This window comes from Molossus molossus, unplaced genomic scaffold, assembly GCF_014108415.1.
Source record: "Molossus molossus isolate mMolMol1 unplaced genomic scaffold, mMolMol1.p scaffold_m16_p_1, whole genome shotgun sequence".
Classification (NCBI taxonomy): domain Eukaryota; kingdom Metazoa; phylum Chordata; class Mammalia; order Chiroptera; family Molossidae; genus Molossus; species Molossus molossus.
Window position 1 is genome coordinate 85,454,717 of NW_023425344.1, and position 26,391 is coordinate 85,481,107.

Sequence of the window (26,391 nt, forward strand, 5' to 3'; positions counted from 1 at the left end):
GACCGCGTTTGAATCCTGGTGACACTCTTCTTCCCTTTGGCCCTGATTTCCGGCTACACCTGGGAAGGAGGTGGCGGGCCGCCATACACGTACCTTGCAGGAAGTGCCTTTCCCTTTCCAGCAGGCGCCGGCCTGTCCCCGCAGAAAGCAGCGCCCCTCGGACGTGGACAGACCAGCTCGGGCCTGGCCTGTGGGTTCAGTTCCCACCACCAACTCCAGGTGACCAGGAACGTCACTCTTAAAGCATTACACTTTTAAAAAATGTTTTATTACAAAGCTTCTTTTAAAAAATGCTCAGCACGTTAACTCAAACTGGAATGACAAACGTTAGATGACAGTTTTGGGCAAAGGCTGTGCCTTATTTAAAAAAAAAAAAAATGGGTACATCAATGATCATTTTAACAACTGGCATAAAATCCCACTAATTGGCTAATAAAAACAGATACAAATACAGAACATTTAAAGTAATAACAATTCAAGTGCTGGGCTTTTTACAAGAAGGGGGGGAGGGACGCAGTGAAGACCCACTGCAAACGGGTCTACTCAAAGTATCTGGGTTTACCACTTGGGGAAAAAAAAGAAGAGATCAGGAGAAAACAAAATGAAACAGCACTGCCAACTGCTACCAACAGCGTGGATTCGGCTGTCACGCGTACTTATCGGCTCTATCGAACCCTTCCGAGGACAGAGGGGCCACTGTTTGTTACAGGTCGTTCACAGAGAAGCCACTTCCTGGGCAAGATGCTGCTCCAAAGGTGGCTTCTTTACTGCTCATTTTTATCTCAAACTTTTCCAGATCTTTGAATCTTACTTAAAAGCTCATAGCTAGCAAAATATACAAGAAACATAAAACTAAAAAGTGTAAATTAAAAAAAAAAAATTCAAGTTTAAAAAAGAAAAAGAGAAGCCAACGTAAGATCGATCCTTTTGCACTGTTAAATAAAAGCTTCGGGAGAAAGGAAGAAAAGCGCAGACAAAGGAAAAGGGAACTCTGCCACATCCCCGCCGGGCGCTGATGGACGCGCTGGCTGCGGCTCCAGGCGCTCCTGGCCCCAGAGGGCAGCCGGGTCACTGTCCTTGCCAAGAGGTTACAGGTATGGATGCAAGACGCTCTGGGAAGTGCACGGCGGACGTGAAGGGGGAAGCTGCTCAGCTGGCCCGGGGCCTGCTAGCATTCTCATGTGCTTTTTAATTTTCTTTTAAAAACCTTTTACGCTTGATTTTGGAACTCGGCTCTTGCAGTAGATGAAAGGGGGTTCGGCAGTGATTGTCTTTATGGATCAGTGTCTCTAGCAGTGACCTCAGGGTGAAGTTGGTGTCAGTTCTCCTTTGGGGTCGCCTGGGCAGGCCGTGGAGACAGTCTGGGTTTCAACAAGCTTCCATCTCCAGCAGAGGTCCCGGGGCCGCCGCCTTGGCTTTGCACGTTGGGAATGAGCTTCGTTTTCCACCTCAGGAAGGAACACATGAAACGCTGTTAATGTGAATTTGCCACAGGCCTGAACAAGAGTTCAACCTCTGCTGAAGACAGTACAGGACTTCGGATCTCTGCATTGAATGAACCCACACTGCGGTTCGGTGATGGCTAAAACAAACCGCACCATGGCAGGTAGCCCCGTGTTCCCAGACCACATGAGAGATAAGTGTATTTTATTGAAATGTTTATTTTGGCTCCATTTATGTGTATATGTATGGATAGGTTATGATGTGAAATACACTTTTTTTGGAACTACATTTACTACTTTGGATCATGAATTTACTACTTTGGCCAAACATGAATTGTAATGCTGGGCAATGGCCACATCAGGAAAAGCGCCGTCATCTGAAGTGTTCGGTCCACTGTGGGGAGCCGCTGCGGGATTTTCCTACGCAGGACTAAACCCAGTGAGGCACAGGCCCGCCCACAGACAGCCCATGACCAGGCTGTGCACAGGCCTCTCCAATTCTACTTCAGGTCTTACAATCCTCAAGATTTTTTTCCTTCCTAGTAACAAAATCTGTTAGCCTCGGCATGTACCCCTGACAAGTAAGAGTAATCACTGTTGATACTGCTGATGATAATGACTTACACAGAGGAACGTCCCCTAATCCCAAAATGAGCTGAGACTTTTAAAAGCATTTAAAAATAAAATATAACATTGTAACAGGATGAGACAAACACAAAAGGAAAGTCAAGGCCCCAACGTTTGGCTCCTTCATCCCGGAGAGCACCGTGCTCCCCTGCTTTGCCCTGGGAGGCCGCCTCGGCCAGACTCTACCGGAACCCCTGACGATCTCAGGGGACTCGCAGCCTTCCCTGTTTGTCCTTGTTCAAGTGTTCTTTAAAAAATAATTCTAATAGTGAATTTCTTTATACTTTTAAAGTAAGTGGAAGGAGACATTAGAGGATAAATAGAAGGAAGCTTTGAAATCGTTTCTTAATGAAAACTAGACTCTGGATGCAGTCTGTGAAGTGCTGTTCACGGAGGGAGAAAGCTGCGTGGGGCGGAGGCGAGCGGAGAGGCGAGCACCTCCAAGGTGCGGAGAAGGTGCCCGGGGCTCGGTGCGCCCGTGAATGTGTTAGCTGTTCCCAGGGTGACTGCAGCATCACCAGCACTGGCCCCCAAAATGACTCATCGATACTGTGAGGGAACTACCTATGTATCTGGGTGGTTACTGAAAAAGTAAAACAACAAAGCAGAAGGAAATCAGCCACACAGTGTTGTCAGCTGCGGAGGTCTTCAATGACAACTTCAATTCCTAGGCTCCTGAAAAATTACTCTTTCCCTGTTTAACAGGAAAACACACGCTCCAGCATCATGGTTTTCTGAATGTAAGAAGGGTGCCGATCCTCCACATGGGAGATCAGGAGTCCCCAAGGACCCCGTGGCAGAGGAAAGGAGCGGGGCGGGGGGGACCCCAATCCTCTCCTCTCCGCACTGCAGTTCTGAAGGAGGGTTTCTGAAGGTATGCCCCCGGCCGCTCTCCCTGATGGCCTGCAGCCTGGCACAGCAGAGACAGGTGCCAGCCATCGGCAGGCAGGGATGTCTGCAGGCTGCAGGAGACAAACTGGCCCTCTGTTGGGATCCACCCCCAATTCCAGCCGCAGTCTGACTCTGAGGTCAAGACCTCCACCGCCCTGCTGAGGCCCCATTTCTTGACACCTGCTAGTCTAGCACCCTGCACTTCTGCTCACCAAGGCACCCCCTCCACCTTACCCCAGAAAGCCTCGTTCTCCCTTGAGCTGAGCACAGCACTAAGGTAAGTGTGAAAACCAGCCTGGCTGTCCAGGGAGCATTTACCACAGAGAGAATAAGCACCTCCAGGAAGCAGCTCGGCATCTCTCCAAGCCATTTCTTTCCCAGGCCACCGCACATGTCCCCACCGTTAACCATTATGTCCGTGCCCTCTCACAAATCCTCGGGAAAGCTAGCTTCGGCACTCCTCTGAACGGCTGGCAACCAAAAAGCAATGTGCCCCCCACCGGGATGCTTTCTGAATCCTGGAAGGAACGTTTAAATACACTGGCAAAGAAACTCACTATCAGGCACCACAGTCTGAACCTGGCTGCTCCTATACACAGGGTTGTCGGGGCGGACCGATCCCAAGTGGGACCCGCGGGGCCTGGCAGTGTTGCTGCACAGATATAAAACTGGTCAAATCAAGAGTCTTTTCAAGAAACCACAGGCATGACGCTCGGAGACGGGAGACTTCCCACATCTGAGGCTTCGCTGGGGGGCTGTGGCCAGGCTGGGCCAGGGCAGGCGAGCCCCAGCGCAGCCCAACCCACCAGCGAAGTCGGTGCAATCAAAGCCGCAATTACCGCTCCCGCTTCAAAGGAGCCAGCGAGCCCATCTCCTGCCCTCCGAGCTCAGGCTTCCTCCGCCAGGAGTCACTGCGCCGGGTGGGCCTATGGAATGGATCTGCAGGAGGCACAAGATGGCCCACACCCTGCTGACACCCATGATGCGTGCTCTCCTGGACCAAACTCCAGTCTTGACAGAACATCCCACTAACCAAATGGAACTGGAACCGGAGTGAGCAGACTCATCTATTAGGAGACCAGAGGACAAGGTGAAGATTTCAAGGTGGACCTGTTTGGGGAGATAAACAGCACTGTCTCTGAGGCATCAGAGCTTTCTAGGCTTGACTCAAAGAAGTGGAGAAGGCGGAGGGGCAGTTCCTGCTGCATCAGCTCCAGGGCAAGATTCTCCTGGAAGGGGACCTTTGCGGCCCACAGCAGGGGTTCTGCAGTCCGGGCCCCGCCCCAGGGCTGTCCTCCACTGGTGAAGCTGAGGTGGGGAGGGACTGAGACTCAGTCCTCCGTCCTCCGGGGGGCAGCAGGGCTGGTGTGCAGGAATACTGAAGGCACCCGCCACCCCGCCCCACGTGGTGTCATGTAATGTCACTTCCTTGTTCAGAAATGGTGAGGAACCCAAAGAGGTTAAATTGGAATAAAAGATACTTCCTTGCCCTGGCCGGTTTGAGTCAGTGGTTGGAGTGTTGGCCTCCGGAACAAAGCGTCTCAGGTTCAGTTCCAGTCAAGGGCACGTACCTCAGTTGCAGTTCGGTCCCAGGCCCCAGTTGGGGTCATGCAGGAGGCAACCAATTGACATGTCTCTCTCACATCAATGTTTCTCTCTCTCTCTCTCTCTCTCTCCTCCTCCTCCCCTCCCTCCCTCCCAACTATCTGAAGATAAATGGAAAAATGTCCTCGGGTGACAATTAAAAAGGATCCTTCCTTCACCCCCCACCCAAATGTCACAAGCAAGGAACAGGAACTCCAGACGTCTTGAAGCTGCACCACGAGCTCCGAGGACGGGTGTCTGAGGTGAGCAGGGCCGGCTGTAACTGCAAGGCTGCTGCACACCTCATGCCAACTGCCTAGGATCCAGCCTCGCCACAGGGCAAGCGGACGAAAGCCTGTTCCGGGGCGTGAGCTCCTCCCTTGTGCCATGTCACGGACATGCGGCCAGGAGTGCCGACTTCCAGAGCAGGAAGCAGGTGTCGCGGAGCTAGTCTGGCCGTCCTCCCAGAGGAGACAGGCACACGGTCACCAGGTGACCCCCCGAGAGCACCCAGGCCTCCTGCTTCCCTGTGGTCACAGCCTGGTGACTCCGAGGTGGCCTTGTCTGCAGGAAGCTGGTGTGGGGGGAGGAAAAGCAATGTCGACAGCACCGGTGTGCCAGACACTGGACAGGTACTTCACGTGTACAATGTCACGTAGCCGTCACGGCAGCTCTCCGTATTTCCACTTACAGACAAGGAAATCAGGGCTGCGTGAGGTTGAACAAGTTGCCTGAGGTCCCCCCACTAACAGGTGACAGGGCTGGCTTTGGAGCCCTAAGTGTGTCCTCTCCACCACACCCTTCTCCCCGCTGTCAAAAAGCATAGAGCGGCGCGGACAGCCTGGCAGAACTACGCCCCTCACCTGGCTGGCAGTCAACCCGACACCCTCAGTTCTAAAGAACACAGCCGAGGACAAGAACGTGACAAAGTCTCAAGCTGCCCCAGTACTAACAAGGAGCTCACTCACAAAAATAGCACATCTTACCTGTCCTCCGTGTGCCAGCTCGGGCCCTGCTTACTTTTAGTTTATATATTATTGAAATAAGCTTTGTTTTCTCAGCCCAGATCCACATGTCAGAAGGAACCTATCACTGTGCTGGAGGGGTAGTCTCAGCCAGAAAAGGGAGGCACAAATATTATAAAGAGCAGATTTAAAAAATAAAATTTGGTTTGTTTTTTTTAACTCCTCACCCGAGAATATGTTTTATTTTTCTCATTGATTGTTAGAGAGAGGGGAAGAGGAAGGGAGAGGGAGAGAGGGAGAGAGACTGTCTCCTGGACTCGCCCCAACAGGGGATCAAACCTGCAACCTTTAGGTGTTCGGGACGAAGCTCCAGCCACCTGAGCCACCGGCCAGGGCAAGGGCGGAGTTCAGAACTCCATCATGACCTGGGGTCATTAAGAACAGCGGCAAACAGCACCAATTCCTTGTTAGCACGTACTATGTATCACATTACATGCCCTGGAGGGTAATGATAGGCGGTCTTAAGAAATATTTAATCTCCATGTATTCTGCTGAAGAAGACAGAGTTACACCCAAAAGCCATAAGCATTACATGTTTTGTTAACTTAAACATGAGGCGAACCTCGAGTTCTCTAGGAAACCCTTCTTTGGAAGGGCTGGTTTCCTCTGTTTGCCCAGAGGGCTCCGTAGAAAAACATTCTAGTGAACACAATTTGACCAAAGTACTTTTTTTCCCTCTGTCAACCATTCCTGTGCATTGATCTTAATTCAATTCCATGGGCTTTCATGAACAATACTCAATGGTACGTGTCTCGAGAGGGTTTCAGCCAGCCTCGTACCTCCCTCCCTGTCCTGGATTTTAATGACCCGTCATCAACCTTGATAGACAGGGTCCAAGCTCCCTGCCTGTTACCTGAGGCACCTTAAGCACAATCCTAGCTCTTCTGATCACGAAAGGAGGAAGAACTGACAGCAAGGACACTTAAGCACAGCGAGGATTTTAAAAGTTTTTGCCACCTGTGCGATCCCTTCCCGACTCCTTTGCTAGCACACGGCTGTCCAGATAGAACCGCTCTGTCTATGCATCCCCCAGGCCCGGCCACAGCTGACCGCGGAGCTGCGGGGCACCCGTGGGTGGCTGCCTAGCGCTCCGCTCATCCCCTCTCCTCACACCCACGGTTAGAGCCGTGAGCCCTGACGGCCGTCTGTACAGTGACCACTACCTCTGGCCACAGCTGATGGATCGGGACAGAAGTCTGACCAAGCTGTCCAACCAGAGCCCCCTCTGGAATTTGAAAGAATCACCATCTCTTTGAGAGTCGAGACTGCTTTGGAGTTCTGGTCGTGGGGACCAAAGAACTCGGGGAGTCCACCTGCAGGAGGGAGAGGGACGCCGTTTTCAGGGAGGGACCCAGCTAAGAGGCAGGAGAGCGTGTGGACAGCGTTCGCCGGTGTCCCCTAGTCCTCTCCTCGGCCCAGCCGTCTGGCTTCCACGAGATGCTCCTGGATCCTTACAACAGATGTCCCACTCGGCTTGGGCACGCACGGGGGTGACCACAGGAGCGCGCACGGGGCATCCTGCAGAACGGGCAGAACCCGGGAACCTGCGGTCCACAGAGAGTCCAGTCCAGCCACTGTCACGAGCAGCCCTCGCTAAGACAACGTGACCGCGCCTGCCCTTAACTTGAAGGTGTCACTTTTCCTTACTGCACGTTCTTACCACAGAGTCCCTCGAAGGGAACAATGTGGTCACGTGTCATCTGTGACAAGCTTAGCTGGATTTGTGGACAAACCCGAGAGGAGGAAGACAGGCAGACCACCATCTCAGACAGGAACATGCCCAGGGAAGGGGCCGAGTGTGAACCTCTCCTGGCCACCGAGGCCTCTACTTCCTGGGCAGGGGACTGTCAATCCTGACAGACGAATGGCACGCCATCAGGAGCCAACCAGCGCAGGTGGAGCAGGTGCGCGTCTCCCAGGACATGCTGACTCGGGCCCCATGGACGCCACACAGCCACCACTGCCTGGGCTGTCACCGCGGGCCTCCCCTTCCACGAGCCCTAACACCCATGTGTCCCCTGCTTGCTGAGCAACAATTCTAGGCCAGGGGCTTCCTCAGTGTGTGACAAAAAGATGAAGCATGGAAAACACAAGGTCATTCTTTTTTCACTTTCTAATTATCAAAACCTTGATGTTTTTATTTTGAGACTTTTGAAAAGACTTCAGATTTTTCTAGCTGCTTCAAACTTTACTGTTTTTTAAGAGCACGGCTTCGTTTTCTAACTAGACATGCCAACCCAGAAGCAAGCACCCAGAGGCTTGCTGATACCTGACGAGGCGGCTGCAGGTGCATTCGCGGAAGACAGCGCAGAGCCAAGTTCAGGCAGAAGTACTCAACTCTCCAGGGTGATCGCCAAAGGCCATATGAAATAAACGTTTTTCTCAACAAGACCACTGAAAATATTGAGATCACTCCCTGACTACGGGGCAGGGTAAATCTCTGGCTTCAGGCAAGGCTCCGGAGAGACCATCAGGGTCGCAGCCCCAGCCTGTCCTGAGATGTCTCCTGTCCCGGTCTGCAGCCAGGACGCTCTGCAGGGAGGCTTCATGGGAACCAGGAAGCCCAAGTTCCCCAACCCTAACCACCTCACCAGGCTCCTCAAACACCGCATCAAGCAGAAAGCTACAACAATTTTGTTGAAGATGTAAACCCAAGCACTGCACAAATAACTACTGCATTCTACGCTGTACTAGAAATTACCTTTCCCACATACCTCTTGGGTCCCAGAAAAACAAAGTTTAAAGTAAAAAATACATCAATTTCTCAGGTTAGCAAGTACACAAGATAAAGGCTGTGCTAGAGCCGAAAGCAGTGTGTGTGTACCCAATAGCCTGTGTGCACCTGTCTCTGCATTTACCCGAGGGTCTCTGCATTTTTTTTTTTTTTTTTAATTTTCTTTATTGATTTTTAGAGAGAGAGAAAGGTGAGAGGGAGAGAGAAAGAGAGAAACATCAATGAAAGAGAACATTGACTGGCCGCCTCCTGCATGCCCCCTACTGCAGATTTGGCCCACAACCTGGGCACATGCCCTGACCAGGAATCAAACTGGCGACCTCCTGGTGCATAGGTCGATGCTCAACCACTGAGCCACACGGGCCAGACAGCGTTTCTGCTTTTTTTAAGAGATAGCTTATTCTACTTTTAAACTAGTTCTTTGATGTCATATAATCAAAGAAAATACATTACATACATTACTATATCACAAGAACATCTTTTCAATCTATGTAATTTTGTGTTTGTCTTACTAAAGTTACTAACCAATTTGTAGTTATATTTTTAAGTTAGCAAACTCAGAATGAAAAGCCTATCTTTTCAAAAATTATAATTTTTTGCTTCAATTCCTTATGAATCCTGATTAAATCAGTATTTGATGGTAATCTGACTTCTGACAAACTTGAGATGTTACATATGCCAAATCAAACATGTACCAAAATACTGAAAACTTACAGCAACTTGATCACTGTTCTATCAAACCCAAGAATTACCTCATGACAGAACAGCTCAAGTGTTACCTACTCCAGGAAGCCTTCCTTGATCTCATTCTGATTTATATACTTCCCATTCTCTTCCCATTTACATAATGCACTGCATGCACCTCCTTCATAGCATAAAACGCATTATTTTATAGTTACCCATTTGTATGCCAGTATCTTCTGGAACCGAGAACACTCCAGGAAGGGACAGGATCCAGGTAGCAAGCACCCCCACTGCCCAGTGCAGTTCTTGACTTGCAGGAGCAGCCATCACCGTATGTTTGCAGAGTGAATAAACAAACGATTGGGCGTTGATGACAATGGCCTTCCAGGTGGACCCAGGACAATGTGTGCAGTCTCCTCCCCTGTGCTCCGAATATTCCCAGAGTCCAAAAGCTAAGGGTGAACCCAGCTTTCTTGAGACCCACAGCTTGGGAGTCACCTCCAACCTGGAGGCATGTCCTTTATGGATCCCATTTGCAATGATCCTGGCAGTTGTTGCAAGGTACAGGGGCTGGGTTAACGCTAATTCTTTGTTTCAACAGGATTTTACCGGAGTAAACACTCATATAAGACACAAGAGTGGGAACACACAGGGAAATGGGGACACAGCTGGGTGTCTCAGGAACTGCTTAACGGGTCCGCATGAGGCAATTGCAATACCATTTCCCATCACAAAAGGAAAAGCTTTAAATGAAACATGTATCTTTGAAAAGTAGCACAAGTATTCAGGGTGCTTTTTGGTTCGCTGAGGAGAGTCTTTCCCTGACTAGTTGGGGGAATGAGTCTCCTTTGAGTTTATTACTCCACCCGAGTTCAGAGTAAGAGAGTTCTCTAGCATTTGAGCTACACATGGATGCAGGATTTTTCCTAAGGACATCAAAGTAGCATTACGTTTCCCTGTGCCCATCAGAGGAATAAGTCCTCTCAAAACAACCTAGACCTACCGAGTCATGCCGTCTCCCCTGCCTGGGCCATGCTCCGTCAGCAATACCTGCCTCCAGAGACCAGAGTAGGGATTTCGTTACCACCCAGCAACTGCCCTTCAGAACTGAAAACCAGTCGTGTGAGATTTCACATCACACTAGTCAGACCTCGGCTTTCACTGTCTTGCGTTTCGAGCAATTCGCTTCTCAACCCGACAACGCTTTCAGCGGGGACCTGTGTGGTCAGATGACAAAGAGGAGAGACCGCAAGTGAGAGCCCGTTTACCGCTGCTCACACCTCAAGGAACTGCTGTGAATATTTCCGTGTTTTTTTGCTTTTGTTGCTGTTGTTATTATTAAATTTTCATTGATTACTGTACATTTCCTTTTCGTTAAATTTTCATTTACAATTCATGTCCTTTTTGTCTACAAAGTGGCTATTTGCAGATTAAACAGTACATTAGACATGTACTGTAAATAAGAAAGGTTGAGACAGGGAATCATTTGTGGGTCTGGAACAGATGAATTCAATGTACATTATTTCTAACAGGAAAAAAAATGCTTCAGTTTCAAACAGCTTTCTGGAATGAATTAAGTTAGAAAACTGGGAATCCACTGTATTAGCAGGATTGATCCTAATCACACATTGTACCTGCCTTTGGCTCGTATCGAAGGGGAAGCCAGCACTGGCATGACCAGAGACTGGCAAGCAGGGGGCATGTGATCGTGTCAGCAGAGACTCAACCCCACTAGAGGCCCTGTGTCTGGGGAGGAGCCGGGCAGGCAGGGGTTACCTATGCAGGGACTGAAAACATCCACGCCGTGTACAAGTCATTTCTGAGATCACACAGGTGCTTTGATGGTTATACCAAACCACTCAGGCATATGGAGTGAAGACCACAAGTCAGTGAATATGAAAGAGACCCAGGTCTCTTCGACTGATAACACTGGGAGGCAGTGTAGACCACGGAGAGCACAGCAGACTAGGAAGCTGGACCTGAGGCAGCCAGGACCTTGGAGACGGATGCACCAGCCCTTTCACTCCCAAACCAGGAACCCGAGGCCCACTGGCTTTAAATGACCTGCCCCAGGCCCCGCAGCTCACATGGGGCCAATGTGAGGGCCTCGCTCCTAGTCTAAGCTCCTTCTACAAGACAAGGCCCTTTCCTTTGTCCTTCATTTCTTTACCGCTGCTCTGCTCCAGAACCACACACACAACACCCTCCATGTTCCAGGGGTAACAACGGGGTATTATCAAGTGTCACCTCCTCAGAAGGGCCCTTCCTGACCCGCCAGCCTAAAGCAGACCGCCAAGCTCAGTCCCCATTTTATTTTTCTTATAGCACATACACTTTCCCATTCATTTTTCATCAATCACCCATGGCCACCACCCTGACAGGAGGCCTCATTCAACTGTATTTCCAGGTCTGACCACACAACATGGCATTTGTTAGGTGCTCAATAAATGCTGAATAATGACAAAACAAGTCAACTACTGCACACACCAAAGTTTCCGAGTTCCTCGAACGAAAAAGTTCGGGGGAAGAGGAGGAATATTATCATTAGTAATTCACTGAAATCTTTATGAATGCAAATCTTAGCTCCTCTCTGCTCAGTAATTCTTATCAAAGGACGGCTAGTGCCGCCCTCCAAGGCCGGGCAGGGAGAGGACAGTGACACCAAGGCTGAAGGATGGCCCGGCAGCGAGGGGAGAGGACCAGGGGGGCTCAAGTAAGCGAAGCTGCGCCGTCTGCAGCCTCACCGGGCAGCTGGTGGGAATTTTGGCTGAAGAGGGTGGGGGACACTTCATTTTGTTTTTCTGGGACAGATTAGAGAGGACACCTTAACTTTAGAAAAAATAAATATGTGACAAGAAAGCACAATGATGGCCGTGACTTATTATTATTATTTTTTAAATGATGTCTTGGATACATTCTAGGGCAAAAATATACTCTGCTTAATCTCATGTAAAATACTATGTCATGTTAATCAATAAGGACACAAAATCAATTAAAGAACTCTGAAATACAGGAATACACTTTTTCTACATGATTGTTAATAGAACCAGCATTAAAGATGTCAGTGCAAACAGAGGGAAGAGTGAATCAGTGAGCGTCAGTCCTCAGCCCTGCCCTTCGGAGGGTCTTCCTGTAGGACGAGCAGGGAAGGAAAGACTGCCGTCCACACCTGAACTCAGTCATTCAAAGGACGACATTCTCTCTCAAAAAACAAGGCAAAAACCCCCCACAAATGCCTGTGCAGTGTGTGTGATTGTTACTAGAATTACTTCTATTACGATGCTATGAGCTTCTGGGAGCAGGGCCTGTGATTAAGTCATCTGTCTGCTCCTAAAACCCAAGCCGGGAGGCTTGCTCAGAACAGGTCCTTCCGCCCGCTGCTGGGTTGGGTTAAAAATGGGCAGCTGCGGTATTTTTCGGATACCTTGTTTGGACACCTAGATGAAGAAATGTGCCTCTTTTCCCTCAGAGGAAAGCCCACCTCTCAGCATTCGTTTTGAGGAGGTTTTTGTTTTGTTTTTATTGTGTGAGAGAGAGAAAAAAATGAATGCTGATTTGTTGTTCCACTTGTTTGTGCAATTCAATGACTGATTCCTGTGTGCGCCACGATCCGGACTGAACCCTCAACCCTGGCCTGTGTGAACAGTGCTCTAACCCGCTGAGCTACGGGCCAGGGCAGGAAGGGACTAGACATCACGGAGCTACAGCAGGGGGGGACCTGACAGATGGGCAGCTGCAGAGCAGCCGGCGTGTCAGGGCTCAGCGGGGGCAGCCGAGGAAGGTGGGCTTGTGCGGCACAGAAACCACCACGGGCGGAAGGAGTCAGCACTCGCCTTTCGCAGATGAGGGAAATGAAGGTTGAAAAGCTCAAGTAGAACCCTGGGCGGGTGGCTCAGTTGGCTGGAGCATCATCCCATACACCAAAGCATTGTGGATTCGATTCACCGTCAAGGCACATACCCTGGTTGTGGGTTTGATTCCCAGGAGGGACGGATACAGGAGACAACTGACTGATGTTTCTCTCTTAGCTCCCTCCTTCTCTCTCTAAAATCAATAAAAAACCACATCCTTGGGTGAGGATTCAAAAAGTTGAAGTCGATTGCCCAGGCAAACTGGATCTGATATTCAGATCTATTTGGTACCCACATCTCTGCAGGCTCCTTTGGGGAGGTCCATTGACATTTCTGCACCAACATTCAGTTCTAAAGGTTAAGTAGGAGTCACTGGGTTCTAGTCAAGAACCAAATGACCTACAGGCCAGTGCTCCCCTCAGACACTGCCCAGGACCCCATCCTCAGGCCGAGGACATGGGCCTTCCAAGCACAGAGCAGTGGGCCCAGCAGCCTCCACCTACCTGGGGAACTGCTAGTAGTTCTGCCTGGACTGAGCACAGGCCTGGGGAGGACAGGCAGGAGGGCGGGGGAGGCGGAGGGCAGAGGTGGAAGGCAGGGCTCTGAGGAGGGGCAGAGGTAGCATGGCATTGACTGGCTGGTGCCCGATCCTTCGGATGGATGGCAGAAAGCACTGAGTGTTTTTAGTCGGGAAGTGACACAGTTTGTGTTTTAGCAAATCCCACTGGGAGCCGGCAGAAAGAACGCCTGGAGGCAGGAATGACCCAGAAGTTAATACAGGAACACGATGGAAAGTTGCACTCCGCGCTGGGCCACGGCAGTGACGAGGGTGAGAGGAAAGCCAGACCGGCCCAAGGGACAGAACTGATGGGGCCTGGAGGTGGCTGCTAGAGAGAACACAACCCAAGGTGGCTCCCCCGAAAAGAACTGTCACGGGGAGAAAATACAGACACGCGGTGGACTCAAAGCTTCGCAGAAACCAGATCAACTACAAAGCCAGGTTCCCTGGGCTGCTGGTGATGTGGTCAAAAATAAAATGAGAGCAAAAAGAAATGAAGTAAATATTACTTGTAAATACTAGAGGGAGATCTCGCAATGGTTACCACTCAAGAAAAAACTTGATAGAACAGAGTTAATCAAGTAAGTAGTCCCCATGCCGTATTTTATAAAAAAATAATAAAGTACATAAAGCATATCTTTCTTTCTCATTAGAAACAAATTATTTTTAAGTATCATCTCCGTTGAAAAGAAGCCTCTAGAGTAAAAGGTGGCGAGTCCTGGGACAGAATGGCCTGGGCCCCTCGCCCAGCCCTGGGTTTGCTGAGGAAGACCGCGTTTTGCTTGCTGGTTTGTGTTGTTGTTTGTTTGCTGTCAAGCGGGCAGATCTGCCCACCCATCAGAAGAAGGAACGGCTGAGAAGGGAGTCAGGGAGAGAGGAAGAGAGACAACTTAGAGAGGGCAAAGCAGGAGGAAGGAACGCATACGCGACTGCAAATACGAAGCCGGTATAAAAACCATCAGACTTCTGAAAGCGCTAATTTGGCTTTGGTGGCGTTTCCTCTTTCAAGGAGCAATGCTGAATGCGCAAGGGGGTCTCAAGCAAGTGCCTCTGTTCATAACTAGTGTCAGCAGGAGGGCCAGAGAGTCGCTCTTACCATGTTTCAGATGTAGGCCGCTGTCATTCTCGGACCTGTACCTGCAGAAAATTGTGTCTTTAACAAATTTTTCTCGAAGAGGCGTTTGAACATTCCAAATACGCAGTAGCTACAACATCGTGTGAACCTGTCTGCTTTACTGTTTATGGTTCTTATACCAGCCGTTTTTATCGTGCGGTGCAAAGGGCCTTCCTTTCAATGAAAGAAAAAGGGGACATAAACGGGACCTCACTGACTGATGCCTTGAGTGCCCGTAGAGGAACGATAAGCCCTATTGTCAGGTTTTATATTTTTAAATAACCTAAACCACAGAAATGATTCTCAACGGGATGTAAGTTGCAGAATCACTGTAAAAATTTTACTGTAAAGAGTTATGCAAACAGAAGAACAGAAGTGTTAACGAGCACAGAGAACACGGACGACAGGAGCAAAGGCAAACAGAACAAACAACCGCAGTGAACCAGGATTCCAGGAGACAGGGGTGGGAGGGGGGTCTCGACATATACCTTCACAGAATCACACAGAAAAGAAAGGCCGCTTAAAACATGTTTAAAGACTTTCAGGAGGGAAAAGCAGAGTTGAAATATCACAAGATACAGCTGCAGAATAAAGCAGTGTGTATGTAGAAAGATGCAAACTACATTCAAGGTGTTTGGCAAAAACGTGAGCGTTGACTGAAAAGCCACACGGTACCTACCTGATGTGGATTCCTGCAGTTTCTCTCTCTTCCTCTTCTTTTTCTTACCCTAGAAGAGGACAGGCACATCGTCAGGTCATGGACTGTACTATGAGCACATGGGTGACTGGGAGAGAAAAGTACAGGTGGGCAGTCAACCTCTCTCTCTTTCTCCTCCTCCTCCCTCCCCCTATCTGTGCCTGGAAACAGAAAGCAAGAGAAAGAGAAAATAAATTATTGTTTCTTTGTGACCTTTGTCTCTGTGGCTTCATATTAATGAGTACTGACACTGGCGTGACGAGGGTAACCGTGTCCTAGGGCTGTGGCCACAGAACCCTTCAGGAAAGCCTGCTTAAGGAGGCAGAACTTTTATTTCTAACCTGCACACTTAGAACCCACTTCTGCTAGTGTTCGTGATGAGTGCCCTTACTGTGAATTCCACCATACAATGAAAAGGTCAGGATGCGAACTGAGGACCCCAGCCTCCCGGAGCAGGTATGACATCATGACATGACCGAGGGTGGCGGTAAAAGGGTAGGTTCGAACTTAAGAAAACTGAAAGTAATTTCAAAGACATATTTCTGGCAATTAAGGACCCTGTTTCCTAAGAAGACACAATAATATGGATACCCAGGCAATTTTAAATACATTTCAAAGTCAATCACAAATTTAAAAATTTAGGTCCCATTTATAGTAGTCTAATTTTCTGTTTTTCAACATAGTTACCTTCCCCTCAAACAATAATTATAATAGGACACAGACACAGTACATGACTCATTTTATATGAATAGTAAATAATCAACCTGGATTAGGATGGTATTTTCAAATAACTGGAACAGAACACACATCACATCCAGTATCTCTGTCTTACCTTTACTATAATAACCACTTTAACACACCCTGGTGGGTGGGCTCAGTTGGTTGGAGCACTGTCCCATCCACCAAAAGGTGGCAGGTTCGATCCCTGGTCAGGGCACGTATGACAGGCAACTGATCGATGTTTCTCTCTCATACAATGTTCCTACCCACACCTCTCAAATCAATAAGCATATCCTTTGGTGAGGATAAAAAAATAAATATACATATTTTAATCACATTAACAATTGTACACAGAAAACCCTAAAAACTCCATCAAAAATCTACTAGAGCTAATAAATGAATTTGGCAAAGTAGCAAGATACAAAATTACCATCAAGAAATCGACAGCACTCTTATACACCAATAATGAACTCTCTACATAGAAAGAGAAAGAAAGAAACAAACAAACAAAAATCCCATTTACCATTGCAGCACTAAGATACCTGGGAATAAACTTAACCAAAGAAATAAAGGACCTTTTCTCAGAAAACTACAGGGCATTAAAAAGAAACAGAGGAAGATATAAAAAAGTGGAAGCATATACCTTGTTCACGGATTAAAATAATTAACAATATTAAAAGTCCATACTACCCAAAGCAATCTATATTTCACGGAACTAGAACAAATACTCCAAAAGTTTATATGAAACCAAAAATGACCCCAAATAGCCACAGCAATCTTGAAAAAGAAGAACAAAGAGAGATCACAATACCAAATATCAGGTTATACTACAAAACCAGTTTGGCTCAGCAGTTAGAGCGTCGACCCATGGACCAGAGTCCTGGGTTCAGTTCTGCTAAGGGCATGTACCTCAGTTGCAGTTTGTCCCCACCCCACTTGGGGTCGCGTGGGTGGCAACTACTCGATGTGTCTCTCTCACATGGATGTTTCTCTCTCTCTCTTCCGCCCTTCTCTCCTGTTCTATCTGAAGATAAATGCAAATATGTCCTCTGGTGAGGATTAAAAAAAAAAAAAGGCTGTGGTACATATATACAATGGAATACTATGCAGCTGTAAGAGAGAGAGATCTTTTATCCTTTGAGACAACATGGAGGGACCTGGAAAGTATTATGCTAAGTAAAATAAGCTAATCAGAGAAAGACAAATACCACATGATCTCACTTATTTGTGGAATATAATGAACAAAATAAGGGCATAAACAAAAAAGACCCAGAGATATAAAAGTAGGGTACGGACTGACAAACCTCAGAGGAGGGGGTAGGGATGAGATAACCACAGAACTTATATGCATGTATGCATAACCATGGACATAGACAATAAAGCTGGGAAAGGGTACGGGATCGGGAGGAGGGTGTCAATGGGGGAAAAAGGAGAAATATCTGTAACAAAAATAAATAAGAAAATAAAAACATAAAAAGTAGAATCATATTAATAAATAAAACAAGATGTTCATTTTGAATATACTGTGTTAACACATGAAAGCATATTTTTATACACCTCAAGACAGTTTTTCTCCATGTCACATGGCCTGGCCACTGAAGTCATAAAGCTTTAGGAAGTTGACTGAAACTATTCTCACAAACACTAAGGCAATCAGAAGATACTAGTGACCCGAAGAAACGGCCTATCAGTGATAACAGAGTCGTCTTGAAGACTACCGAAGGCGCTCTGGCGGGGGCGAGAGGGACAGCCTGCTTCTCCCTTTCAAATGGGATCTGTGTGGTTTTCACAAGGCGCGAAGTTTGCTTCATGTCCGAACCGACTTTCTCACTGTCTTAACACTCATCTCAAGTGTCCTCTCTTCCAGGAACCTTCCGTCTCACCCCACCCCACTCTCAGCCAGAGTCGCCACCATAACCTGACTCCTCATGGGTGCTGTGATGGGCGTCTCCGATCCTCACCACACAGCCTGGTCTCATCGGAGCACCACCTGAGGCAGCTCCTCTCTGGCACCCAGAGCGCACCTGGAACACGTGACCGTGGCCTTTGTGAAACACGCTGGACCACATCCTAGGGATAAACGGGTATCTCAAGAGAGGTACACTTACAGTAAACAAAAAGCGCTAAATTGTCTGGATATATTAATGTCGCCCTACACACACACACACACAAAACAAAATCATGGGTGGTAAACAAAAATATTTTTCATAAAATTGTATTAGATACTAAGGTTAAGCACTGACTTTAAAAGCTCTCATAAATATTTGGCTGATTGCACCTAAGAAAATATGTGCACTGTTGCTGATGTATGAAAACTTTGGTTATAAAAGTTTTAAAAATAAATTTAAAGTTATAAAATCTATGATGCCATAGAATAGGGCCATTTAATAGTAAATCACTGAGCTATATTTAATACGATCTCAGGGAGGATCATGATAGCATTCTGACACAAAGTGCTAAAAGATAACAATAAGGATAGTTTTGTATAGACTATTCTCATACTGTTCTTTTAAGAATACCTTTAGCTGAAGTACTATCACTTCATTGACTTCTGTCTGGGTTATTAATTAATGGGTTTATTTTGATTTATTATAAGAAATGTATGTAACAAAGCTGGGTTTCCTCTTCATTCAAGAGGATCCTGAAATCAAGTTATGCAAACCAATTTCCTTTGAAAACTGTGCAGGAAAAATCTTTCAAGGTAAATTCACATGGCACTGGACATCTTTAAACTTTCTCCCCAAGAAGAAAGAGAGCAAGAGAGAGCGAATGTTTCAGTTACATCTTTTTTTTTTTTTTATCTTTATTGTTGAATGTATTACAGATGTTCCTCATTTTTCCCCATTGACCCCCTCCTCCCCACTCCCACCCCTTCCTGCCTTTTCCCACACTGTTGTCTGTGTCCATTGGTTATGCATATAAGTTCTTTGGTTTATTTCTTCCCACCGCCCAACCCCCTTCTCTTTGAGGTTTGTCAGTCTAGCAACCAATTTGTACTTCTTAACCCCTTCACCTTTTTCACCCATTCCCCCAACCCCCCTCCCATCTGGCAACCAACAAAATGCTCTCTGTATCAGAGATTGTTTCTGTTCTGCCTGTTCATTTTGTTTGTAGATTTCATTGTCGGTAGATATGTATTCATTGCCATTTTGTCTGTTCATATTTTTTATCTTTTGCTTCAAGAAGACCCTTCAACATTTCATATAATAACAGTTGGGTGGTGATGAACTCCTTTAACTTTTTCTTGTCTGGGAAACTCTTTATATGGCCATCAATTCTAAATGACAGCTTTGCAGGATAGAGTAATTTTAGTTGCAGGTTCTTGCTTTTTATCACTCTGAATATTTCTTGCCACTCCCTCTGGCCTGCAAAGTTTCTTTTGAGAAATCAGCTGACAGTCTTATGGGAACTCCCTTGTAGGTAACTAACTGCTTTTCTCTTGCTGCTTTTAAGATTCTCTGTCTTGAACCGTTTGCATTTTGATGATGATGTGTCTTGGTGTGGGCCTCTTGGGGTTCATCTTGTTTGGGACTCTCTGTGCTTCCTGGACTTATATTTCTGCTTCCTTCACCAAGTTAGGGAAGTTTTCTGCCATTATTATTTCAAATAGGTTTTCGATTTCTTGTTCTCTCTCTTCTCCTTCTGGCACCCCCAGGATGCGAATGTTGGCATGCTTGAAGTTGTCCCAGAGGCTCCTTATACTATCCTCATTTTTTTTTTTTTTATTCTTTTTTCTTTTTGCTGTTCTGATTGGGTGTTTTTTGCTTCCTTATATTCCAAATCAATGGTTTGTTTCTTGGCTTTACCTACTCTACTCTTGAATCTGTGTAAATTATTCTTTATTTCAGTTCGTGCCTCCTTGATTTCTGACTGTGCATCTTTCATTTCTGACTGGTCCTTTTTTATGCTCCTGAGGCCCTCACTAAGTTCGCTGAGGTTCTCACTAAGTTCATTGAGCATCCTTATAAACAGTACTTTGAACTCAGCATCTGTTAGGTTGCTCATCTCCATTTCACTTAGTTCTTTTCCTGGGGTTTTGTTCTGTTCTTTCATTTGGGACCTGTTTCTTTGTCTCCTCATTTTGGCTGCCTCCCTGTGTTTGTTTCTATGTATTACTTAATGAGAGGTATGGGGTTCGCTGAGACCAGAAGCTGCTGGTTTGAAAGAATTTAGGAAAACCTGAAGCAGGATCCAAGACAGGCCAATCCTATGGTTAAGCAACGGGCAATAGCTTGGGTGGGCTTGAAAGTTGGGTGGGGCGGGGCCTCAGGGAGTCACCAGGGCGGGGCAACCAGTGTGATCCAGGTTGCTGGAATCCCAGGTATGGCAGCTGTCTGCCACCCCAGGGAAGGGCTTACTAAAGGAACAAAGGTCCCTGACAGCATGTCTGTCCTGGAGAAAGCCCCCTCTCCAGCCTTCGCTCCAATGCCAAACAGCTCAGTTCTTCCCTGTATGTCTCTGGTGCCCCTCGAGCTGTCTCCTCTCCAAGCTTAGAGGGAGAGAGTCCGACAAGTCCGTGCGCGGGCCCTTTAAGAGGAGCTGCCTGGGGCTCCGGCCGCTTCAGCCTCCCTGAGCCTCAGTTCCTGCTGGTTTTTCCAGCCAGAAGTTATGGGGACTTCTCTTCCTGGCACTGGCACCCTGAGTGGGGTGCGTGGTGTGGGATGGGGACCCCTCAGTCCTCAGGGAGGACCTTCCCAGCCGAGGTGTCCTCCTGATTTTTATCTGCCACACGTGGGTGTGGGACCAGCCCTTCCACCTCTGCCCCTCCTACCAGTCTGGATGTGGCTGCTGCTTTAATTCTGTAGTTGTAGGACTTCCATTCAGCCTGATTTCAGGCGGTTTTGAATGATGGATGTTCTGTAGTTTAGTTGTGGGAGGACAAGATACCACATTTACCTACCCACCATCTTGACCAGAAGTCAGTTACATTTTTTTAAAAGTAAAAATTCACTTCTTAAGGATCAGAACCAGAAACTTCACTCAAAGACATTTAAGAAACAGTGTCCATTAAATCTATGCACATTCGTAGTCCAGCGAAGCTCTTCCTTCCATGGGTCAGAGAGGGAAGGTCAGCTCACCCCTTTCAGGCAAAGTACATCCACAGGAGATCCAGCGCGGGGTCAGCAGGGGACACTCTGAAACCCTTTAGGTGGGAAACGATTCCCACTAACAGGACGTGGCAAAGGCTCTACCCGGAAGATGCTAATTACTGCCCTGAGAACAGAAGCACAGTTCAGGGGAGAAAACTCTTCAACGACAGCAGTCTTCTTAAGAAAGCACTGGAGCCTGGCCAGTGTGGCCCAGTGGTGGAGCGGTGACCCATGCACCAAGAGGTCGCCAGTTCAATTCCCAGTCAGGGCACATGCCCAGGTTGTGGGCCAAATCCACAGTGGGGGTCATGCAGGAGGTGGCCAATTGATGTTCTCTCTAATCGATGTTTCTATCTCTCTCTCCCTCCCTCTCTAAAACCAATGAAAAAATAAATAAAACAAAAAAGGCAGTGGAAGACTGAGCTAGTCTGCTCAAGAAATGAAGCCGGGGAGACCCGGGTGGACTTTGCAGCGAAGCCACCACATGGCCATGGACAAATTACTTAACCTCCCAACCCCTCAATTTCCCTCATCTATAAAATGCAGTAATGCTACTTATGCCACAGGATTATTACAGGGATTAGAAAATAACACAAAGATCATTTAAACAGTTCTTGACAATTTGCATCCAGTAGTTATTAAAACTACAACTCAAGAGAGAGCTGCTGATAAGTAACAGAGAGAAGGACTCTTACTTCCCACATCATGGTTATAGCCAATGTTTGAGCTCCAAATCCTAACCAGTAGTCAATTCTTTTGGAGTATGTCACCAGAAACAAATGTGTTCCCAAAGGCCTGGTGTCTCATTGGATGAGACATAGATATGACCTCAGACACGCAGCCCTATAAGATCGCCGGCAGCAATGGCCACATGTTAAACTACATACTGATTAATGGTGTCACATCTTTTTTAAAAGGGACATTTTCACTTAAGGCTGTCTTAGATGGCATTTCATTTTGAATGCTAGTTTCACATGGAAAAGGAAAATGATCTTCAAATTTTTTTTTTTCTTATCCTCACCTGAGGACATTTTTCCATTTTTTGTTCAGATAGAGTGGGAGGGAGAGAGAGAGGGAGAGAAACATCGACATGAAAGGGACACATCGAGTGTCTGCCACCCGCACGACCAACCAGGGCCGGGGACAAACTGCAACCGAGGTACGTGCCCTTAGCGGGAACCAAACCCAGGTCTCTTTGGACCGCAGGCCGATGCTCTAACCGCGGAGCAAAACCGGCAAGGGCATGATCTTCAAATTTTTAAATTAAGAACGTAAATAATCAAAATTGTTTCCCTCTATCACATGTTTATAATATACTTTCAAAGAAATATTATTTGCTGTATTAAGACTACATTAGTAAGATGTTCAACTCTAAACAAGTAACATAATTGGCATTATACATAAGGTATTTTTGCCAATAAAACAAGTACAACTTCAAAAATGTTAGTACTGCCCTAGCCAGTTTTGCTCAGTGGTTAGTGTCAGACGGTGGACCAAAGGGTTACGGGTTCGATTCCCCATCGAGGGCACATACCTGGGTTGCAGGTTTGGTTCCAGGCCCCTCGGGTGAGGATTAACAAAAAATTTACAATAAATTAAAAAAGAAAAATGATAGTACCTATTCTGAATAAAATACATAATAGACATCAGAGTACTCTAATATGAAATAAAAAATTTTTTTTTTCCCAGCACTGAATAGTCTATGGAAAAACGACACTTAAATACATAGTTTACAAGAATTGTAAAGTAATATAATCCTTTTAGAAAGCAATTTGGCAATATGTATCAAGAGCCTTTAAAATGTTTATATACTTTAACTCAACAATTCAACTACTGTAACTATATCCTACAGAAATAATAGTTCTAAATACAGAAAACTGTTATGCCAGATATGTTCATTGCAGGATTATTTCCAATTATAAAAAAAAAAAAAATAGAAAGCAACTTAAATGTCTAAAAGCAGGGAAAATGGTTAATTATGACATTCACGCAATGAAATATTGTATAGCCATTAAGATTTATATACAGAAACACTATGCCATAACAAAATAATGCTTATCTATAAAAACAAGAAGTATGATACAAAAGTTATGTACACACACACATATATCCAAGTAAAAAAATAACATATGCACAGAAAAAATACTGGAAGGTAATATAACTAGTTACTACCAATGTTGCTTTTACATGATGAGTTCATGGGATTAAAAAAAATCTTTTTCGTCCAGCCAGTGTAGCTCAGTGGATTGAGCGTCGTCCCATGGACTGAGAAGTTCGGGTTCAATTACCGGTCAGGGCACATACCTGGGTTGCAGGCTCAAGCCCCACCCAGTAAGGGGTGTGCAGGAGGCAGCCGATTGGTTTCTCACATCAATGTTTCTCTCTCTCTAAAAAAATCAGTGAAAACATTTTTTTTTTTTAATCCTCACCTGAGGACATTTTTCGATATTTTGTTCAGATAGAGTGGGAGGGAGAGAGAGGAAGAGAGAGAGAAACATCGATGTGAAAGGGACACATCGAGTGGCCGCCACCCGCACCTGACCAGGGCCGGGGACAAACTGCAGCCGAAGTACATGCCCTTAGCGGGAACCGAACCCGGGTCTCTGTAGACCGCAGGCCAACCCTCTAACCGCTGAGCCAAACCAGCCAGGGCTCAGTGAAAACATTTTTTTTAAAAACTTGTCAGGCCTGGCTGGTTTGGCTCAGTGGTTGGAGCATCAGCCTGCGGACCAGAGAGTCCCAGGTTCGGTTTCCGCTAAGGGCATGTATCCAAAAAAAATAATAATAATAATAAAAAAACTTGTCAAAAAGATTTTTTTTAAAAATCTTTTTCATCAACATTTTAATGATAAGGTATGTTTTTTTTCTTTGTAGTATGAAAGAAAATATAAGGTATTTTTTACTTAAACAGTGTCACTTAAAAAAATGTATTAGTACTTTTAGCCCCCCAAAATTGTGACAGCTCAAAGCTTTCAAAATGTGATATATCCATGCAATCTTTATTGTAAATCCATTATCTTCCAAAAATAGGGCACCGTACCAGCATCAGATACGCTATGAAACACATTTCCTTCATCAAAGTCACAGAAAGAAAGGATGAGTGAAAGGAGAGCCGGTGGTATGCAGAAGGGCCTTACATAATTGTCTCTCGCAGACCAGCCTGGATAAAGCTGCATATGGAGCTGTCTTTCCTTCCGCGCTAATTCATAATACTTAGCCTGCTCTTCGCGGGAGAGGGCATGCCACTGAAACAAAACGGGGAGGGGGAGAAACCAAAGAAAAGTGAGCAACATAGAAACAGTGATATATATTTCATGTTTTAAACACTGCAGAGTGAGAATATTAAGCACTTAAACATTGGTTTATTTTTAAACTGCAGAAGACCAAGTGCTGCAGAAATCCAGTTGGGAGTCTGGTGGCTGGAGAGAAACTCAAACCTTGGTTTCTCTCTTCTGCTCTCTGATACCACATGAAACACATCAAAGTCAATCAAAGTATCCAAAGTAAAATGATCTGTCGCCCACCCTCTTTCCCTTTTCCAACACAAATTAAAAAGAACTTTCACTGCTCAACCTCAACGCCCAATTTAGCCCTTTTCATAGTTTGTAGCATATTCTCGTATCTGCGCCTAAGTACCACTTATTGATGCAAAATGTGATCATTTCCAGATGTCTTTTCCACAGATACAGCCTTGCTTTACATGGACACTCTCCCACTTCGTCCTATGAAGAGCCCAAAACACTTGTCATGTGATCCTGTCTATAAGGCATGACATCAAAAGTTAGCCTGTCTGTCTCAGTCTCTTCACCCTATCCTCACACTTATCTAAACACTGATTGTCTACAGGGAGAACACTGATAACATTGTACAATCACACCCTTTATGGTGCTGGGTTTTTTGCTTCCTTTTGATGAAAAGCAAGGAGCATTACCTAATTTTATTTTGCCATCTAGAAGGTGGGGCAGTTGGACCTACTTTGGGGACTATAGTGGCTGATACTCTGCAAACTTTCCATTTCCCTTTCAATTCACTGATACATACATTTATAGCAAACTAGCTTATGTAGATAACTATTTGGGATTTTAAGCAGCTTGTATTTATTTGCACAGTGCCCTGAATATATTTGCACACAACTTGGCCCAGGCCCCCAGTAGGCAGTTTCAAATATTTGCCCTTCTTCTTCAGTGCCCGGATCTGTCAGCAGAACCTTCCAGGAGGCGAGCTGAGCTCTGGGGGACCCACTGGTCAGAGGAGATGGCACAGAGGCGGCAGCTGCAGGAGCAGCCCCGGGCCCGCACCACGCTGCGTCCATCCGTGTGCACGCCACACTCTGGGCCAGCCCGGCCTCCTGCCCCCTGCTCTCCCATTCCACTCCTTCCATTCAAGAGTGGGAGAGCCTTCCTCATTCATGGCCATCCGGAATACTCATTTTAATCTCCCTGTTCTTTTTCTTAAAAATGGCAAAACAAGAGGAAAAAAAAAGAAAAAGAAAAGAAAGCTGCGGCTGGACTGGGAAGGAAGGAGCGAGAGAGGGGGGCTGATGAGGAAGTTCTCAGGGAGGAGGTCCTCAGCACACGGACGGGCCCTGTGCTTTCCTTAGGGAAACAGAAACACCCGCTGCTCTCGGCTGGCAGGGGAACCCAATGTCAGGGAGGGCACGCAAGCCCCTTCTGCCACATGCCGCCTGCCACTCTGGCTCCAGCAGGCCAACCAAGTCTATTTCCTTTGAAAGCCCCTTAAAAGCCGGGGCCTCTGTGCTGGACGGGACAGAGGACTGGTTTTTAATTGCTGTGCAAGTGCAGAGTGTCAAGTTCAGAAGTGCGACACACAGCAGGACTTGGCCAGAACCTGAATCAGGTAATATGCTTTTCTTTAAAAACAAAACAAAAAAGAATTGGGAGGGGAGGGAAGGCAGAATGAAAAAAAAAGAAAACAAAACCCCGAGACCCAGTTCTTTATACTAGCAGAGTAAACACGAGTCAAAAGGAGCCTAGGAAGAGGCATGTCTGAGTCAGCTGTGGCAGTTTCAACTGGGCAGGAAAAGTCATGTCTCCTACCAAGGGACAGCTTCCCTAAGCCGGAGACACGGGCCAGGAGCGAGAGCCCTTCCCAGGGAGAAACACACACTGAGCACAACAGAAGAGGGCAGTCTTGACTGCTGTTTTTTTTTGTTTTGTTTTGTTTTGAGAAAAGATGAATCATTGATATTCACAAGTTCTGGTATTAAATGTGACTGGCAGGAGGCAAAGTATTACCAAAAAGGTACAAAAAAAGGAAATAAAGTTACAAAAGAAGTCTTCGTCTTACTTTGTAAATGTGCTTATTCATTTGACAAGTAATCTCTCTCTTATGCTACTGTAATACAGCAATATA

At 46.5% G+C, this 26,391-nt stretch overlaps 1 protein-coding gene across 5 annotated transcripts in view; it reads right to left on the bottom strand.

Moving 5' to 3' along the window:
• Nucleotides 1-245: 245 nt before the first annotated feature.
• The window catches only part of LEF1 (lymphoid enhancer binding factor 1), a 118,970-nt gene continuing 92,824 nt past the window's right edge, over nucleotides 246-26,391 (bottom strand). For 2 of the 5 annotated variants that reach the window (XM_036272734.1, XM_036272749.1), the window contains exon 9: nucleotides 23,971-24,263. In XM_036272734.1, coding sequence (XP_036128627.1) covers nucleotides 24,018-24,263 — 246 coding nt within the window. In that variant the 3' untranslated portion in view covers nucleotides 23,971-24,017. Of the gene's footprint in view, nucleotides 1,449-14,493; nucleotides 14,535-15,190; nucleotides 15,240-23,970; nucleotides 24,264-26,391 lie in introns of those variants that run through there. The other 3 variants (XM_036272741.1, XM_036272759.1, XM_036272768.1) reach the window with 3 other exon arrangements.